Source organism: Taudactylus pleione, unplaced genomic scaffold, assembly GCF_031769625.1.
Source record: "Taudactylus pleione unplaced genomic scaffold, aTauple2 ptg000053l, whole genome shotgun sequence".
NCBI lineage: Eukaryota > Metazoa > Chordata > Amphibia > Anura > Myobatrachidae > Taudactylus > Taudactylus pleione.
The window spans coordinates 41,083,472-41,103,970 of record NW_028284455.1 but is presented as its reverse complement, the minus strand read 5'-3'; the positions used below and the strand labels follow the sequence as shown (position 1 = coordinate 41,103,970).

The 20,499-nt window shown below is 44.1% G+C and overlaps 1 protein-coding gene across 1 annotated transcript in view; it reads right to left on the bottom strand.

The window, feature by feature from the left end:
• The window catches only part of LOC148535392 (acyl-CoA dehydrogenase family member 11-like), a 670,105-nt gene that overhangs the window by 213,003 nt on the left and 436,603 nt on the right, over nt 1–20,499 (bottom strand). Inside the window, exon 12 of the mRNA XM_088463865.1 lies at nt 20,049–20,156. Within this exon, the coding sequence (XP_088319991.1) occupies nt 20,049–20,156 (108 nt within the window). The remainder of the gene's footprint in view (nt 1–20,048; nt 20,157–20,499) is intronic.

Genomic DNA, 20,499 nt, shown 5'->3' with positions numbered 1-20,499 from the left:
ATATGATACTGTCCTCAAAGCAGCAGCGACAAGCGTGCGTCTGTCTGTTAAAGGGTGGTGTAACCCTCAAAGTGCGCTCCACAAACAATTAAAAAATTCTTATTTTTTTCTGTCTTTGTCAAATGTGTGGGCTGTAGCCGCACTTGCATCCTCAAAGCAGCAGTGACAAGCGTGCGTCTGTCTGTTAAAGGGTGGTGTAACCCTCAAAGTGCTCCAAAAAATAAAAAATATTTTTTTTATGTGTTTGTGACTTGTGTGCGATGTAGCTGCACGTGCAGCAACACAGTAGCAGCGCCAAGCGTGCGCCTGTGTCATAAGTCAAGGGCCGGTTTGGACATCTGGTCCGGACTGAAGGACGTGCCAACAATTTCTGACAAGTCTACTGTCACTGTATATGATACTGTGCTCAAAGCAGCAGCGACAAGCGTGCGTCTGTCTGTTAAAGGGTGGGGTAACCCTCAAAGTGCGCTCCACAAACAATTAAAAAATTCTTATTTTTTTTTCTGTCTTTGTGAAATGTGTGGGCTGTAGCCGCACCTGCATCCTTAAAGCAGCAGCGACAAGCGTGCGTCTATCTGTTAAAGGGTGGTGTAACCCTCAAAGTGCGCTCCACAAACAATAAAAATATTCTTTTTTTTCTGTCTTTGTGAATTGTGTGGGCTGTAGCCGCACTTGCATCCTCAAAGCAGCAGCGACAAGCGTGCGTCTGTCTGTTAAAGGGTGGTGTAACCCTCAAAGTGTGCTCCACAAACAATAAAAATATTCTTCTTTTTTTTTCTGTCTTTGTGAAACGTGTGGGCTGTAGCCGCACCCGCATCCTTAAAGCAGTAGTGACAAGCGTGTGTCTGTCTGTTAAAGTGTGGTGTAACCCTCAAAGTGCGCTCCACAAACAATAAAAAAATTCTTATTTTTTTTTCTGTCTTTGTGAAATGTGTGGGCTGTATATGCACCTGCATCCTTAAAGCAGCAGCGACAAGCGAGCGTCTGTCTGTTAAAGGGTGGTGTAACCCTCAAAGTGCGCTCCACAAACAATAAAAAAATTCTTCTTTTTTTTTCTGTCTTTGTGAAATGTGTGGGCTGTAGCCGCACCTGTATCCTTAAAGCAGCAGCGACAAGCGTGTGTCTGTCTGTTAAAGGGTGGTGACACCCTCAAAGTGCGCTCCACAAACAATAAAAATATTCTTCTTTTTTTTTCTGTCTTTGTGAAATGTGTGGGCTGTAGCCGCACCTGCATCCTTAAAGCAGCAGCGACAAGTGTGCGTCTGTCTGTTAAAGGATTACATCGGTGACAGCATCCAAGTAGGCATGTCAGACAGTCCGTACCTATACTGGCAGGAAAAAGAAGCAAATTGGAGGTCCCTGTACAAACTGGCTCTATTTTACCTGAGTTGCCCCCCCTCCAGTGTACTCCGAAAGAGTGTTTAGTGCAGCCGGGAACCTTGTCAGCGAAAGGCGTAGGAGGTTGCTTCCACAAAATGTGGAGAAGATGATGTTCATAAAATGAATTATCAACTCTTCCAGGGAGACCAGCCTCCAGAACGTACAGAGGGACCAGTGGTTGTGGATTCCAGCGGGGACAAATTAATACTCTGTGAGGATGAGGATGTACACAACACTGAAGAGGGTGAGGAATCGGAGGATGAGGACGACATCTTGCCTCCGTAGAGCCAGTTTGTGCAGGGACAGATTAATTGCCAGCTTGTTTTGTGGGGGCCCAAACGAAAGAATCATTTCAGCCACAGTCGTGTGGCAGACCCTGGCGCTGAAATGTTTGGTTTGTTAAAGTGTGCATGTCCTGTTTATACAACATAAGGGTGGGTGGGAGGACAATTCCATCTTGCACCTCTTTTTTTTCTTTGAATTATTTACTGTTTGGGGCCTAGTTTTTCAAACTGCCATCCTGTCTGCCACTGCAGTGTCACTCCTAGATGGACCACGTGTTTGTGCCGCCCACTCGTATCTCTTAGCATAGTCATCCAGCTACCTCGGTGCAACCTTTTGGATATAAAAACACTATTGTGAGGTGTGAGGTGTTCAGAATAGACTGGAAATTAGTGGAAATTAAGGTTATTGAGGTTAATAATAGCATAGGAGCAGAAAAACACACAAATTCTGTGATTTTAGCTGTTTTTATGCTTTTTTTAAAAAAAATACAGATCCAAAACACAAAACCCAGAACCCAAAACACGGAAGGGTGGTTTTGGCAAAACCAATCCAGATCCAAAACACGAAGAAAGATCCAGATCCAAAACCAAAACACAAAACACGAAAAGTGGCCGGTGCACACCCCTAATATATATATATATATATATTAGGGGTGTGCAGCGGCCACTTTTCGTGTTTTGTGTTTTGGTTTTGGATCTGGATCTTTCTTCGTGTTTTGGATCTGGATTGGTTTTGCCAAAACCACCCTTCCGTGTTTTGGGTTCTGGGTTTTGTGTTTTGGATCTGTATTTTTTTTTAAAAAAGCATAAAGACAGCTAAAATCACAGAATTTGCAGGTTTTTCTGCTCCTATGCTATTATTAACCTCAATAACCTTAATTTCCACTCATTTCCAGTCTATTCTGAACACCTCACACCTCACAATAGTGTTTTTATGTCCAAAAGGTTGCACCGAGGTAGCTGGACGAATATGCTAAGCGACACGACTGGGCAGCACAAAAACATGGTCTAGGATTGACACTGCAGTGGCAGACAGGATGGCAGTTTGAAAATCTAGGCCCCAAACAGTACATAATGCAAAGAAAAAAAAGAGGTGCAAGATGGAATTGTCCTTGGGCCCTCCCACCCACCCTTATATTGTATAAACAGGACATGCACACTTTAACAAACCAATCATTTCAGCGCCAGGGTCTGCCACACGACTGTGGCTGAAATGATTGGTTCTTTGGGCCCCCACAAAACAAGCTGGCAATTAATCTGTCCCTGCACAAACTGGCTCTATGGAGGCAAGATGTCATCCACATCCTCCTCATCAACCGATTTCTCACCCTCTTCAGTGTTGTGTACATCCTCATCCTCACAGAGTATTAATTTGTCCCCACTGGAATCCACCACCACAGGTCCCTCTGTACGTTCTGGAGGCTGGTCTCCCTGGAAGAGTTGATAATTCATTTTTAATGAACATCATCTTCTTCACATTTTGTGGAAGCAACCACCTACGCCTTTCGCTGACAAGGTTCCCGGCTGCACTAAACACTCTTTCGGAGTACACTGGAGGGGGGGCAACTCAGGTAAAATAGAGCCAGTTTGTACAGGGGCCTCCAAATTGCCTCTTTTTCCTGCCAGTACAGGTACAGACTGTCTGATATGCCTACTTGGATGCTGTCACCGATGTAATCCTCCGCCATTCTGTCAATAGTGACAGTATCATATGCATGGACAGTAGACATGTCAGAAATTGTTGCCAGGTCCTTCAGTCCGGACCAGATGTCCAAACTTGGTCCTGCCTGCCCTGCATCACCGCCAGCGGGTTGCTTAGGATACCTAAGTTTTTTCCTGGCAGCCCCAGTTGTGGGAGAAAATGAAGAAGGAGCTGTTGATGTGTCACGTTCCATTTCAGCTGACAGTGTTTTCACCAGCAGGTCTTTGCACCTCTGCAGGCTTGTGTCAGCCAGAAAGAGAGACACCACATAGGCTTTAAACCTAGGATCGAGCATGGTGGACAAAATGTAGTGGTCTGATTTCAACAGATTGAACACCCTGGAATCCTGGCAAAGCAAATGAAGGGCTTCATCCACAAGTCCCACATGCCGAGCGGAAACGCTCTGTCATAGCTCCTCCTTCACTTTTTCCAGCTGCTTTTGCAAAAGCCTGATGAGGGGAATGACCTGACTCAAGCTGGCAGTGTCTGAACTGACTTGACGTGTGGCAAGTTCGAAGGGCTGGAGAACCTTGCACAACACGGAAATCATTCTCCACTGCACTTGAGTCAGGTGCATACCCCCTCCTTTGCCTATGTCATAGGTGGATGTATAGGATTGAATGGCCTTTTGCTGCTCCTCCATCCTCTGAAGCATATAGAGGGTTGAGTTCCACTGTGTCACAACCTCTTGCTTCAGGTGATGGCAGGGCAGGTTCAAGAGTGTTTGCTGGTGCTCCAGTCTTCGGCATGCAGTCGCTGAATGGGGAAAGTGGCCAAAAAATTTTCGGGCCACCCAAAGCGTCTCCTGCGCGCCCCTGTCGCTTTTCAGAAAATTCTGCACCACCAAGTTCATTGTGTGAGCAAAACATGGGATGTGCTGGAATTTGCCCAGATGTAATGCCCGCACAATATTGGTGGCATTGTCAGATATAAAAAATCCCCAGGAGAGTCTCAGTGGGGTAAGCCACTGGGCGATAATTTCCCTCAGTTTCTCTAAGAGGTTGTCGGCGGTGTGCCTCTTACTGAAACCAGTGATACACAGCGTAGCCTGCCTTGGAACGAGCTGTAGTTTCTGAGATGCTGCGACTGGTGACACTGCTGCTGTTGCTGCGTAAGGTGATACATCTACCCAGTGGGCTGTCACAGTCATATAGTCCTTAGTCTGCCCTGTTCCACTTGTCCACATGTCCGTGGTTAAGTGGACATTGGGTACAACCGCATTTTTCAGGACACTGAGGACACTTTTTCTGACGTTTCTGTACAGTCTCGGTATCGCCTGCCTAGTGAAGTGGAATCTAGACGGGATTTGGAACCGGGGACACACTACCTCCATCAATTGTCTAAATCCCACTGCACTAATGGCGGATACCGGACGCACGTCTAACACCAACATAGCAGTCAAGGCCTCAGTTATACGTTTTGCTTCAGGATGACTGCTGTCGTACTTCATCCTCCTCGCTAAGGACTGTTGGAGGGTCAATTGTTTAGTAAAAGTAGTGGTGTTCCTACTTCCTCTCTGGGATGATGAATGACTCCCAGCAGCAGCAACAGCAGCAGCGGCAGCAGTAGTAGGCCTAGCAATGCAGGATCCTCCGGAGGAATCCCGGATAGGAGAGTCAGTCATGCCAGTGACATGGCCTGCAGGACTACTTCTGATCCTGACTAAGGAGGAAATTGATGAGGAGGGAGTTGACGGTGTGGTTTGCAGGCGCTTGGATACAACAGGACAACGGAATTTAGGTGTCCCTGGACTGCTTATGGTCTTAGCCAAAGTTTCTGAACTTGACAGTAACTTTTTATGAACGCGCTGCAGGTGCCGTATAAGGGAGGATGTTCCTAAGTGGTTAACGTCCCTACCCCTACTTATTTCACCTTTACATATGGTACATGTGGCAAGACAGTTGTTGTCCGGATTTGGATAGAAATATTGCCAGACCAAAGAGGTGGAATGTTTGGTCTTCTGCTCAGGCATGACCGTGATGGGCTTTTTCATCCCACGGACAACAACTGTCTCCCCTGGAGCCTGATTTTAACAAACCACATCACCATCAGAATCCTCCTTGCCAACTTCCTCCTCAGTGCCAGCTGCACCAGTATCCTCATCCTGTTGTACTTCAACAGTGACATCTTCAATTTGCATATCAGCAAGTGGACTGTGGGTGCTCCTTTCAGCACTTGCAGGGGGCGTGCAAATGGTGGAAAGAGCCACCTCTTCCCGTCCAGTGCTGGGAAGGTCAGGCATCACAACCGCCACCACACTTGGACTCTCCTTGGGGATTTGTGATATCTTCTTAGAACGCACAGTTCTTCGCTGTGCTTTTGCCAGCTTAACTCGTTTGATTTTTTTAGCGGGAGGAGGGCTTCCATCGTCATGTGAAGCTGAACCACTAGTCATGAACATAGGAAAAGACCTTAGCCGTTTCTTGCCACTCCGTTTTGTAAATGGCATATTGGCAAGTTTACGTTTCTCCTCAGATGATTTAAATGTTTTTTTTAAGGTCATTTTCCTGAACTTTGTCATTTGGGATTGTATGTGCCCTCTACTATGACATTGGGCATCAGCCTTGGCAGACGACGTTGATGGCATGTTATCGTCTATGTCATGACTATTGGCAGCAGCTTCAGCACTAGGAGGAAGTGGATCTTGATCTTTCCCTATTTTATTTTTATCGGAGATAGTTTGGTCCATTTATGTTATGTTGATATATACGTGCGGCTAAGGCGCACACAAACACAGAAAATATATATATTTTTTTGTTGGAGACTAGTGCACTTTGTGGGTTACACCACCCTTTAAGAAATGAGCCAGCCGGCTCTTTACTTATGGGACACAGGCGCACGCTTGGCACTGCTCCTTTGTTGATGCACGTGCAGCTACAGTGCACACAATTCACAAAGACAGAAAAAAAAGAAATTTTTTTTATTTTTTGTGGAGCACACTTTGAGGGTTACACCACCCTTTAACAGACAGACGCACGCTTGTCGCTGCTGCTTTGAGGATGCACGTATAGTGCAGACAATTCACAGACACAGAAGAAAATGTTTTATTTTTGTTGGAGTGCACTTTGGGGGTTACAGCATCCTTTAAAAGACAGACGCACGCTTGTCGCTGCTGCTTTGAGGATGCAGGTGCAGCTACAGCCCACACAATTCACAAAGACAGAAAAAAAGGAGAATTTTTTATTTTTTGTGGAGCGCACTTTGGGGGTTACAGCACCCTTTAACGGACAAGCCAGCCGGCCCTTTACTTATGGGACACAGATGCACGCTTGGCGCTGCTCCTTTGTTGATGCACGTGCAGCCACAGTGCACACAATTCACAAACACAGAAAATATTTTTTTATTTTGTTTGGAGTGCACTTTGGGGGTTACAGGACTTTAACGGACAAGCCAGCCGGCCCTTTACTTATGACACAGGCGTACGCTTGGCGCTACTTTGTTGATGCACGTGCAGCTACTGCGCACACAATTCACAAACACAGAAAAAATATTTATTTTTTTTGCACTTGGGGGGAGCACCCCTGATGGACAGAGCACCCCCTGGACAACACTACAGCACCCCTTTAGGACTGGGACACTGCACAGGACTTTGGAGTGGACACAGCCCCTATGGACAACTGACTGCACAACACAGTCCAGCCAGCCCCTACGGACTTTGGAGGAGTGGACACAGCCCCTATGGACAACAGCAGCACAGCACAACACAGCCAGCCCCTATGGACTTAGGAGGAGTGGACACAGCCCCTATGGACAACAGCAGCACAGCACAACACAGCCAGCCCCGATGGACTTTGGAGGAGTGGACACAACCCCTATGGACAACAGCAGCACAGCACAACACAGCCAGCCCCTATGGACTTTGTAGGAGTGGACACAGCCCCTATGGACAACAGCAGCACAGCACAACACAGCCAGCCCCGATGGACTTTGGAGGAGTGGACACAACCCCTATGGACAACAGCAGCACAGCACAGCACAGCACAACACTACACTGCACTACACTACACTACACAGCCCAGCCAGCCCTCCCTCTTCACTGTCCACAGCCGAGCGAGAAAATGGTGCTGACGCAGGTACCTTATATAGAATCCAAAACCCGCGAGACCCGGAAGGCAGGATGATGACGTTTTACCTTGATTTCAGATCCGAGTCAGGCGGGAAAATTCGAGCCTGACTCAGATCAGCCTCGGATCGGGGGGGCTCGGGGGGGTTCGGATTTCAGAAATCCGAACCCGCTAACCCCTAATATATATATATATATATATATATATATATATATAGTGTGTGTGAATATATATGTATATATACAGTATTGGAGAAACTGCGTCACTCATGGGTACTTAAATGCAAGAGTTCAAACGACAAACAGTGGCTTTGTTCAAAGTTTCAGTCCATCTGGACTTTTAGAAAGAATGTTCTTAATAAAAGTCCGGATGGACTGAAACTGTGAACACAAACACTTTTTGTCACTTGAAGTCTTACATGATAGTACTGTACCTGTGAGTGTCGCCATTTCGCCAATACTGTATTAATATTTGTATATTGAGGAAGGCACCAGAGCAGGATTTTGTAATTTTTGGTGGTGAGACGGTATTACTTGCAGATATATATTAGTAGTAGTAGAGTCATTCGCTGTTAGAATGACATCTACCCATTTTGAAAAACATTCACAACTACCAAAGCACTCTGACAATTTTGGCTGCTTGCTGGTATTGGTACTATGAAATCTATTTGTAAAGCTTCCCATGGCCCTTTCATAGGACGTAAACGTTGTATTACTGGTTTGAGGGCTGGTGCTTTAATATTTATTTGAGCACACAAAAGACATTGTTGGGTTACATTATCTACAGTATTTTTTCCATTCCTGGCCAGTAAAATTCGTCTTTTAAAAGTGACAGGAGTTTATTCTGGCCAGGGTGTCATGAGTCTTGTCAGCTCTACTTGGAGATGCTCAGGAATGGCTGGCAGAGGTGCCCTGTTTGATTGACACAGGGCCTTGTGTTGTAGAAATATAAAGCATAAGGAGGGGATATTTTGCTTGTTCCTCTTAAAATGAGGACAGCCTTTCCTCCAGGGTTTTGTTATAGATTACCACATTGAAAGGAGCTAAAGTCTTAGCATCCGGGTCACGGAGAGTTCCAGTTACTGCTGCCAATTTAGCAGCTTTGTTTTCAAAGTTGCTGCCTATAACCAATGGATCATTGCCCTTTTTATTGGCTAAGCATTTAATGACCACTGCCTCCTCAGTGGTTCTTACCCATTCCCAAAATTCTTTAAGCACAGAACATGTGCCAGGGGATTATTCTGGCTGTTCATGATTCCAAGCCTCTGCCAAGTTTCCAGGTGCAGAATAATGGACTGAACTACATGTGCATGGTCACTATATATATATAGTATGTGGGCCTAAAGTTTAAAGAAGTACTTTCTCTACTGCCTCCAATTCAGCACTTTGTGCTGACAGGTGGTCAAGTAGTCTAAAAAGACTCTGAAGTATTGTAGTCTCATCCAAAACTGAATAACCTCTCACATATGACCCATTAGTAAAGATGATGTAATTTGTATGTGTGGTCTGTCTGAAATGGTGGATAGGTTTGGTAAAAATAATTTGTTCACAGTGTTTAGCAGTTGATACAAAACATATTTGGCTCTGTTGTTTACAGTAAGGTTGCATATGCTCAATTCCACTATTCATGTCCCAAAACTCTGTTGGGAGACTCCAGGAATTGTATCCCAAAATAAAAGGGTCAGTAGAGAGTGATGGGTTTGCACCACCAGTGGCCTGAAACCTACAGTATGCTCTGTTAATTTGACAACATAATAAAATACAGCCAGTTTAGCACATTAATCAAAACCTCTTTCTATTGGAGAAATAAATCATGAAAAATATCCTAACAGTCTATTTGAAAATCCTACTTGGTGCAGTAGAACCATTGATATAGACTCTGGGGTGACATGGGCCTGAATGGCAATTTCCCCTTTTGGGTATGGAGTGGCTAGCACTGGGGCAAAGATCTATTTTCAGTGTACCTCCAGGTGAGTTAGCTCCCAACTTTGATATATTATTGTATGTATCTCATGGTCTGATTATCTTGTAGATCTGGCTTGGAACCCCTGGATCTGACCACTGGGCACTCCCTCACCTAGTGACCTCAGGAGGCCAACCAGACCAGGGATATGCTCCAATACCAAGGGTGACCCCAGAACTCAGAATAGAATGGTACAGGTAGATAGAAACGCAGAACTCAGGCCAGGAATTGGAGTCTTATGTATACAAGATATAACTTAAGAAAGCTGCAACTCTGGTACAGCTCTGATGCAAGACCTAGAACTGGAACCAGCCCAGAACTCAGTAACTGAGAGTTAGGAAAAGTAATACAGTCACTGATCACCTCAGTTCGCAAGCTGTATACCTCACACTGAACCATAGCCCTGAATCCAGCACCCTTCTCTGAACAAGCCCAAGACAGCACAAAGTGCAGGGAAGCCAATACCACTTATAATAATAATAATAATATACCTGGGTAACTGCTGAGCACAGAGTAGAACAGCATAAACAACTAACATGCAATGTACCAGTGGTACGATGGCATAAGATCACAGATGAGCACAGTTCACAGGGAAATATAAGTGCTATATTTGCAGGCTGGAGTGCAGTGGATAGGCTGACATGTATGCATTATGGGAACTGCAAGGCTGGAAAGTAACAGAGCACGATGGTGGATGGTGGATGTTTCCAAGATGGTAGACAGCTTGGATGCTGTAATGCTGGTGAGTGTTGAAGATACAGAGGCAGGTGAGAAGCAGGTCTGTGCACAGCATGAAAGCTGCAACAAAGACAGAATCAGAACACAGTGGCAGATGGAATGCAGGAGTACAGCATGAATGCTGCAGCTCTGGCAGATGGTAATACCACAGCAACAGATGAATAGCAGGTCTGTAGCAGTGTGGACACTGTGATGCCATCAGGTGAGCAATACTCAGCGGAGATGGTAAATAGCTGGAATCAAATAGTTGGAATCAATGAAGTTTAAACGAACATGAATACACGATATAGAGTACACCTGGAGACTTGAACTATCCAGAGTAGGAACACATTGTTCAGGCCATGGGTTGCACACAGGAGTTAGTTTAAATAGAGAGTGGTCTCTAGCCATTGGCCTAGAAGACCAGGTGAGGGAACAGGTGCAGCAATTAATCTCAGGGGGATGTCTCTTGAGACAGCAATGAATGAAAGTCTGATTTAAAAGAAATGCTAAGATCCTGATGCGTGACAATGTGCTATTATCATGTGGCATAACAGTATGCTATTATTTGATCCTGTCACAAGCCATAGCCATGTCTTGTTGGACAACGGTGCTCCTGGCAGTCCTCTTAGGCCTGTTGCTGGGAGACGGGGATGCCACGCTGCTAATTCATGAAGTCCTCCCATCTGGCTGCTACGTCATCTCTACCTGGACTGGATTGGTTCCTCCTCATTTTTCTTTCCTGTTGATGCATTGCTCGGATGTCGGTGATAGTGTCTTACATGTGTTTCCAGTTCCATAGGGTTGGTATCTCTCCTTGTGTATCTCCAGCGTTTCCAGTCCTGGTTGTGTTAATGTCTTGTGCCGAATCCTTTCCTGGTGGCATTGACAGCACTGCAGCATCTGAATAATTAGCATTACATCGCAGCAATCTACGTTGCAAAGTGTCTCCAGCCATCACAGTGCCATACCATATCCTGGCGGCACAGTCCACACTGCAGCGTCTGAGGGTTTCCAGCCTTACACCGCAACAACCTCCACTAGATTGTGTTCCTGTCATCTCCAGTTGCCACCGCAAATACCAGCGGCATTTACTGCACTGCAGCGTCTAAGTGGACTCAGCCTAAACACCATGGCTATCTCTGCTGCTCTGCATCTCCAGTCACCACAGTTGCCACACCACTTCCCGGCAGCATTAACCGCACTGCAGTACCTGAGTGGACTCAGCCTAAACATCACGGGTATCTGTCATCTCCAGTCACCACAGTTGCTGCACCACTTCTCATAGGCATTAACCACACTGAAGCATCTGAGTGGACTAAGTCTAACATCAAGGCTATCTCCACTGCTCTGCATTTCAAAACATCTCCAGCCTTCTAGGCTGCAAATTGGCTACAAGGCCACATCTTGTCAACTATCTCCAGCCCTCAAGGCTGCAACATGACCACCAGGTTACCATCTTGCCAAGTATCTCCCGCCCCCAAGGCTGCAACGAGTCCATCAGGTCACATCTTGCCAAGTATCTCCTGCCCCAAAGGCTGCAACGTGACCACTAGGTCACCACCTTGACAATTTTCTCCAGCCCTCAAGGCTGCAAACATGATCACCAGTCTACCACCTAGCCAAGAATCTTCAGCCCTCATGGCTGCAACATGACCACTAGGTCACCACCTAGCCAAGCACCTCTAGCCCTCAAGGCTGCAACTCGACCCCAGGTCTCCACCTTGACAAACATCTCCAGCCTTTAGCCTGCAACTGCACTATCTTTCAAATAAAAAAGTAGTACAGAAGTTCCTGGCGCAAAAGAATAGGATTAAAGCTGCCAGTTTCCAAACGGGGTTAACACCCTTTAACCCGAACACAGAATACACCAAACAAAAAATTGAGTGGAAACACCGGCGCTAATCCTTCACCACTGAATACTCAAAGAAATAACACTTCACATGCCCTGAGGAAGAGCTTGGCTCGATACGCGTTGGTCGGTGACAGAAGGATTGTATCTTGGAGAAGTGATTGTGGAGACCTAACCAAGCATCGGTGATAGAGGCAGTGAGTGGTGGTGTCAGGAACCTATACCCCTCATATTGTTACCAACTATATGCCAGAATATCACCTCTTTTTGGTAAAAGTCTCCATTTCATTCCATGCACAATATTGGTTGGAAATTTACCAGCTTGGAGTATATTTGTTTTATGCTATTTTATATATTAAAATGTAATTTTATTGCACTATGTTGCGGTTCTATGTTTTTATATTTTTCATATATGGGACATAGCAACACATGATCTTTTAACACTTCCAATTGGAACAAGGAAGAGAAGACGATCAAAAGAAGGGAAGTGTTATTTCTTTGAGTATTCAGTGGTGAAGTATTCAGGAGTGAATCTTACCTGGGATTTATAACAGTTCCAAAGTGGGTGATATTATTATGTAGCATTAGGGACCACCAGTACATAAATGCCTTGACCCAGCCTGGATGGCTTAAACATATCTTTGCAAATATAAGCAACAGAGATGTCTAGATTTATATTATGTTATAGTTTTGAAATCTTATTGTTGGTCTTCTGCAGTATGCTGGGTGACATTTTACCTTTTTTTCTTGTCTAGAAACTGTCACTTCCTGTGCTTCTGCCCAGTAATTTCATTAAAGTTCATCACCTCACAGCACTTCATGAAGGGCCTTTGCTTTTGTTGCAAAAATCCACCATGAAGTTTGCAACCCCCAGGAACTTCCATAAGTTTTGTAAAGTGCCAGGTTAGGGAAACTTGACCCATGCTTCTATATGGGCAGCCATTATAACTTTAGTCACATGAGAAATCTTTACCACTAGGAATATGACCTCTGACCTAGCCAAATTCAATTTGAGTCTTGTATTTACAATTCTTATTGGATACTTAAGTGCTCCTCCATTGTCTCTGTAAAGATTAGTAGATCATCCACATATTGCAGTAGGCAATCTGGTTGTGAATTTACACTCAGAAGTTCTGCTCATGCCTGCTGAAAATATGTTGAACTACTGTTTAATCCTTGGGGTGATACACAAAACATATATTGTGTATCTTGCACAGTTAATGCATATTTGTAATGGTAGCCTTCTGATAATGATATTGAGCAGAAACAGTTGGTTACATTAATGGTAGAGTACACTTGCTTTTGCCATTTATCCTTGCCATTATGTCTAATATTTCTGCCACCACTTGTGACAACTTTGGGGTGTACCTATTCAGAACCCCACAACTTTTTGTTGTTTCCTTCTTAACAGCGTCAAGGTTTTTCATGCTTAAACCTCTTATTGGCACATCAACTGTCAGACTTCTGCTTGAAACCTCAGCCTTGAAGAACTTTATAGGTTACTGACATACTTCACTGGCAATTCATCTTCTTTCAAAGAGCCACTATCAACATGAATGCCACCAGCATCATAAACTTCAGACCTTGGCTTTATGTCAGAGGACATACTGGTACTGCCATTCACAGATTCTAGACTCTTTTGTCCACATTACACAATGTTCATCTCTCTTGGATCTTCTGAAGAATCTGCTTGTTGGTCTCTGAAAATATGGTGAATAACCTCAACATGTTCCATCAGCATTGATTCCCACTCACCCTCCACAGAGGTCTTTAACTTTAGCTTCTGATTAGTGGTTTTACTTGCTTCAAGCCTTATAGTGTGAGTCATATTCACTTCTTCACAGAAAAATTAAGCTGCATTGCAAGTTCCATCCCAGCTGCATGAAGACACTGATTCACATACCTGAGTTCTACTCTTCACAAAACTGCCAATATTAACTTTCCTTAAGGCTCTGCTTTCCACTGCAAAATTGTGTGATCTGGTCACATTTACATCACTTTGATCACATGGCGACCCGATAGATTCATCCTTGGAATCCATCAATATCTCTGTATGCTTTTGTATATCTTTGACTCAAGGAACAAATAATCGTCATCAACAAATAATCATCTCCACAGCACCAACCTTAAACACAGCTTTAATATCTAGAACTGTAACCCTTTAGGAAGACTTCACTCCTCAAGACATAATGGGAAGCTGAATGGCACTGCAGTGTATCACAATAACTTTTGCAACACAGTCCTTTTGGGAGTTTCCCAACTTTAATACTGTGGTCCCAACTTACACACTGGCACATTAAATGAGGAAATCTCCATTGTCCCCTGCTGCTGACTTTTACTACCCTGTGTGGGTGGATCCCTCCAGGCGCACACAGAATTCATGGCTCTTTATCACCACCTAGCTTGGTTTCATCTTCAGGGTACATAGGCTCCACAGGGAGACCTTGGGGTGTATGTGATGGGAACCAATCCAGGCACCACACAGTTAAAGCTTTAGCTCCCAGGATGCACTGGGTCCACTCTCCCTATACCCCACCCCGAGCTAGAGGCACCTCAGTTTCATTGGTGCCTGGCTGGAGTCGGGTCACCATTTTGCAGAGGGGCTGTTAGTCAGTCCCTAAAGCTTATTTCTTTATTTTATTTTGTTACTTGTAGCGACTAGAGCGCACAGCAGCAGATTGTCCATGGGACGTCTGTGCTGCCGCTCCACCACCCTTCCAGGGCTGTGATGCCAGTACTGCTCTGAGGATCTCATTAGGTGTACCGGGGGTCAGCGCTAGCCAGGGCCCCCAGAGAGAGCCCAGACTGCACCCGGACTTCAAGGGACAGGTAAGAGAGGGTCGCCATTTGTAATGACCTGCACATAAAAAAAATCACAGTCAATACCTCCGGTCGCAGGGGACAGACCAGAGGTGCCAGGTGTGGATGCAGGCTCCAGCCATCACGATCCAACTTGACCACCAGGGACATTTTGGTGCATCCCAGGGGTTAATAACAGCATGGGGAGGCAGCTTCTCTGTTTAAGGTTTCAGGCGCTGCCCTTTGACCTATCCACGGCTCCAAGGGTATTTACCAAAAACAACGCCACCACAGTGGCTTACATCAACCATCAGGGAGGCACTCAAAGTCGGGCAGCAATGACAGAAGTGTCACACATTCTGACATGGGCAGAATCTCATCTCCCGGCCATTTTGGCAGTGTTCATTCTGGGAGTTCTCAATTGGGAAGTGGACTTCCTCAGCCATAATGACGTATATCCAGGGGAATGGTCTCTTCACCAAGAGGTGTTTCAACTCCTAGTGGACAAATAGGGTCTCCAAGAGGTACATCTCATGGCCTCCCGACACAATCACAAGTTGCCAGTGTATGGGTCCAGAACAAGAGATGCCTAAGCAAGCTGGTGGATGCTCTGTCAGTAAAATGGAACTTCCGGTTTGCGTACCTATTTCCTCCAGTCTCTCTGCTTCCTTGAGTTCTTTGAAAGTTCAAACAAGATGGAGGCACTGTCCTGCTGGTGGCCCCAGCTTGGCCCAGACGTCATTGGTACTCAGATCTTTGGAGTCTCTCCATCGACACTCTGTTTCTGCTGCCTCAACATCCAGACCTGTTGTCTCAGAGTCCTTGCCTTTACCCAGAGCTGGATCGTCTGTCTTTGAAGACATGGCTCTTGAGACATCCCTCCTAAGTTCCAAGGGGCTCTCTATCTCGTTCATCAACACAGAGTGTGGCATACTTATTTCCATTAGGGTCGTACAAGAGATTATGAGCCTTAGGTGTTTTGTATTTCCAGTATACTGGCATTCCTTAAAGCGAAATTGGACCTTGGCCTACGCCTGGCATCATTGAAGGTGCATGTCTTTGCAGTGTCAGTGTGGTTCCAACATAGAATTGCTCTGCTTCTGGATATCTGCACCTTCCTACAGGGTGTCCTCTGGATTCAACCTCCATTTGTTCTACCAGTGGCTCCTTGGGATTTGGCAGTAATTCTTTGGGCCCTCCAAGGTCCTCCATTTGAACCACTGGAGTCAGTGGATCTGAAGTGGTTAACAGCTAAGAGTCTTATTCTTCTGGACATTGCATCTGACAAAAGGGTGTCAGAATTGGGAGCACTCTCCTGTCATTCTCCTTTTTTGATATTTCACCAGGTCAGGGCGGTGCTTCATACTTGCCCTGAGTTCCTTCCTAAGGTGGTTTCTAGTTTCCATATTAATCAGAAAATTATAGAACTGGCCTTTCTGTCTCCAGACCTCTCAGCAGGAGAGGTCTCATTGGATGTGGTCCGCGCAGTCAGGATTTATGTGGACTGTACCAGTTCTCTTCGGAAATCAGACTCCTTGTTTGTGCTCTATGGATTCCACAAGAAAGGATGGCCAGCCAATAAGCAAATATTGGCTAGATGGCTTTGTATGACTATCTCAGAAGCTTACACACAGGCAGGCCTGCCTGTTCCATCTTCTTTTAAGGCTCATTCTACTCTATAGCTTTGTAAGGTGCCCACGTGTTCCTCTGTCCAGAACTTTCTAAGGTTCTATGCATTTGATACCTTTGCCTTTCAGGATGCTTCCTTTTGGTGCCAGATTCTCCTCTCAGCACAGGAGAATCCCCACCCTTTAAAGGACTGCTTTGGGACATCCCCAAGGTCTCCCTGTGGAGTCTATGGACCCTGAAGAAGAAAATTAGAGTTATGGTAAGAACTTTGTTAACTATCTTTCTTTGAAGTCCATAGGGTCAACAGGGCACCCACCCTGACTCACCTGGCTTCATTTGGCAATATTGCTGGTCACCGGTTTCCCGTCTCCTTTTCTGTGAGAGTGTTTCTTGAGTGTACCAGTTTTCCTTCTCTCTTATCCTAATCTGGCCTTTGACTTATTACCAACTGAGGTGCCTCTGGCTCAGGGGCGGGGTATAGGGAGAGTGGACCCAGTGCATCCTGGGAGCTAAAGCTTTAACTGCGTGGTGCCCGGATTGGTTCCCATCACCTTCACCCCAAGGTCTCCCTGTGGACCCTATGGACTTTGAAGAAAGCATTAACAAAGGTAAGTTCTTACCATAACTCTCATTATTGGTACAATATAGTGTCACTTTGTACAGTATCTGGAGTATTGAATCATTTACTTCCATAATATAGTTATAATGTAAACTAGTAACAATTATTCATAAATATGAACAATGGCCCTCATTCAGACCCACTCGCGAGCGGCTGTCCGCTCGCAAGTGGGTCGATGGTCTGCACTGCGCATGCGCACGACGGAGGGAGCTCCGTCATGCACATGCACCAGACGCGACGAAGGACTTTCCTTCGCTCGTAGTGTCTGATCAAAGGGGGCGTGCTGTCGATGTTGATTGACAGCATGCCCCCTTTGGTGGGCGTGCCGGGGGCGTGCCTGCCAGATGGAGGCGTTCCCAAGGGAACGCCTACCGTCAGAAGCCGGCCCCACTGACATCACTAGTGATGTCAGTGGGAGTGATTTTGGCTCTGATAGAGCCAAAATCACTCCTGGCCTTGCGGTTGAGAAACTCAACCGCAGGCTTCTGCTCGCAGTGGCGATGGTCGTGATGGTCAAGACCATCGCGACCATCATCCTGCACTCTCGTATATGCTGTGGGTGGTGACCCACAGCTATACGAGCATCCAGGAGGACGCTCCATATTTATGGAGGTGGGCCCTGATTCAGAGCGAGCGCTCTGGTCAGAGCGTCCGGCTCTGAATCAGGGCCAATGTTTGTTAATAAATAACATTCTAGTAATGTAGAAATTCATAATAATGGATTTAAAAATAAAAAATTTTTGAACCAATATAACATATGTAGCAACACAATCAACAACCTAAAAATAACAGACTAATAAAAAGCACTTACTTATTGATAAATGGTCCAGTCTTTGCCCCAACCAGAACCACCTTGTTTGCACTAATTGTAATACAGATATACCTATTACTTTGATTTTATGTGGATTCTCATTGGGATCCCAGTTTTGACTAACCACTGCTCTAGGTAATCCTATTGTGGTAACAGAGTCCTTCCCAAAAGCAGATCCCATCTCTCTTCCTTATTTCATATCATGGTTGAATACTTCCCTGCACTTCCCTTTCCTCAGCACACAGGGGAGAAGTAGAAAACAGGGAGAAAATTCTTATGACCTATTTTCTTCTATTTTTATTTTCGGAAACAAATATACATAAGAAAAGTTACTTTAATGATAAAATATTCTCTTCAATTATGATTAAACAAATACTGCCACAAAATTAGATATTTGTAGGTCCAACTGCACTAATCATTATGAGAATCCCACTAAGTGACTACAATCTTTTATCTGGTGTCCCCCCAATTTAAAATAAGTGTATACGATAAAATATAGAGAGCACTTAGAGTGATAAGCCAGCTTCAATCAATTCTCTTAAAAACACACGTACAGTATGTGTATTATTTATTCTAAAAGAAATCATATAAGAACAAATCATATAAAAACAGACACATACATATAGGGCCTGATTCAGAGTGCTCGCTCTGAATTGTGTGCTGTGCACACAAATAATCTCACGTTTCACCCCACCAAGGGCTTCATCAGAGATGATAATTTTAGAATAAATAATATACATATGTGTGTTTTTAAGAGAAATGATCGAATCTGGCTTATCCCTCTAAGCGCTATCTCTATATTTTTTGTGTACACTTATACAAAATTAGATTTTTTTACTCTCCTACAAATCAATACTGACATTGTTGCTGTACCATGTATATAAAAAATATTGTAGTTAGGAATTACCTACAGTTTTGCTTTGTGAGAATAGAAATCATCATTCTGCTACAAATTAATATTGGTATTGGTACCGTAAATTGACACATATCAGCCCTATGCTTTAAAACATTGTATACAGAAACAAACTCTCTCAGCAGATCTAGAATTCACCTGCAATATAGGACTTAATACAGTTCCTGCATTTGGAGAGTTGTTTCATTTTTAGTTTATTTTGCTTGACAATAGATTCTGGATACATAGCTATCAATTTGGATATGATTACATGAGTAACAAAATTGCAATTGTTTAGTGTGTCCCTTGACATATCTGTATATATACACAGTAGAGAGGCAATTTAAGGGTCCAGATACCATTTTCTTGCCTCTGTTTTGGTTTTTCCACACTAATAATTTAAGGGGGAAATTTATTAAGAATCATGTATGGTCGATTTTGCATTTTTCCAGGATAAAGGCACGATTTTGCAAATCGGGAATTTACTGATAGTAAAATCACAAGTATAGCGCATTGCGGACATAATTTCATCAAAGCAGCATCGAAACAAACATCATCAAAATTACATTGGTACCAATGCAAATCACAAATTTACTAAGAATTGAGTTTACCAAATCGACAAATTGTACCTCAATGCACAAAATAAATGCACTTGTTGACATGTGTACATCATTTTAAATAGCCCCACCTAAATCAGGATGCTTATAAAAGCCCACAAATTCAGCTGCAGCACTCTCTGCTTACAAGCATGACTGAGGCAGGATGCTCAGTTCTTTTTTGCCTATATTCTGTGTGCAACTGCGGGTGTATCTGCATGCAAATTGAGATTTTAATGAGATATGTTTTCAGCAACATCGTCTAAACATCTTAAAGCCAACTGCTAAATTTTGTTTCAAACCAGACCATAACAATGTGCTCTGTTTTATTCAAACATATCATGTCACCTAGAGATGATATATTTTACAAATCATTCATTTTCAATTTCTTTTAGCTAATTTCCTTCCTTTTATAGCAATCAAATTACTACTAATATACAAATGAAAAAAAAAAACTTTTATTTAAATAGAGCATGTTGGTGAAAGCCATTTTGTAATGTGAGCCAATATTTATAAGACTGTGCAATGAATCAGTGACATCTCCAAAAACACTGGCCCAGCACACAAATACTGTAAGTAATGTTATAATTGTCTCATGAATATTGGTCTGACTAACAACAAACTAGCTGCATTAACTGTGTGTTGCACTTTATAAACTGTTAACAATTATAGCAACTTTAATGTTGCCAGTAATTCATCAAAATATGTAAACATCAGGAAACATGAAAAAAGTGTTCTCACCTGTCATGCAGAAACAAGACTGGATCTGCCCTGCAAGCAGAGGCTCGAGCCACTGTTTCTTCTGCTCCTCTGTACCATACATGTGAAGCACCTCCATGTTGTCTGTGTCTGCAAAAAGGTATTGATGATCTTTTTACATAGAATTATCAAACTGTGGCAGATTTGCATTATTGTCATTGGAAATTTTTGCTCCCACTCTTGCTCTAGTGACATGACACATAGTGGTTGATGCAGAGTAAAGCACAAGTCCCACTGTGGAGCTTATCTTGCATGTTTTTGCACCACGCATTCTCTGGAACCAAGCAATGCAGAGTTGTATGCATCTCAGACACATTTCCACTTGCCCTCACTGAACTTTACCTATAAGAAAATGTGCTGTTACATAATAGTTATGCCTCTTTACTCAAATATGTAAATGCGATTTGAAATGCTCAGGAACTCTTCATCACCT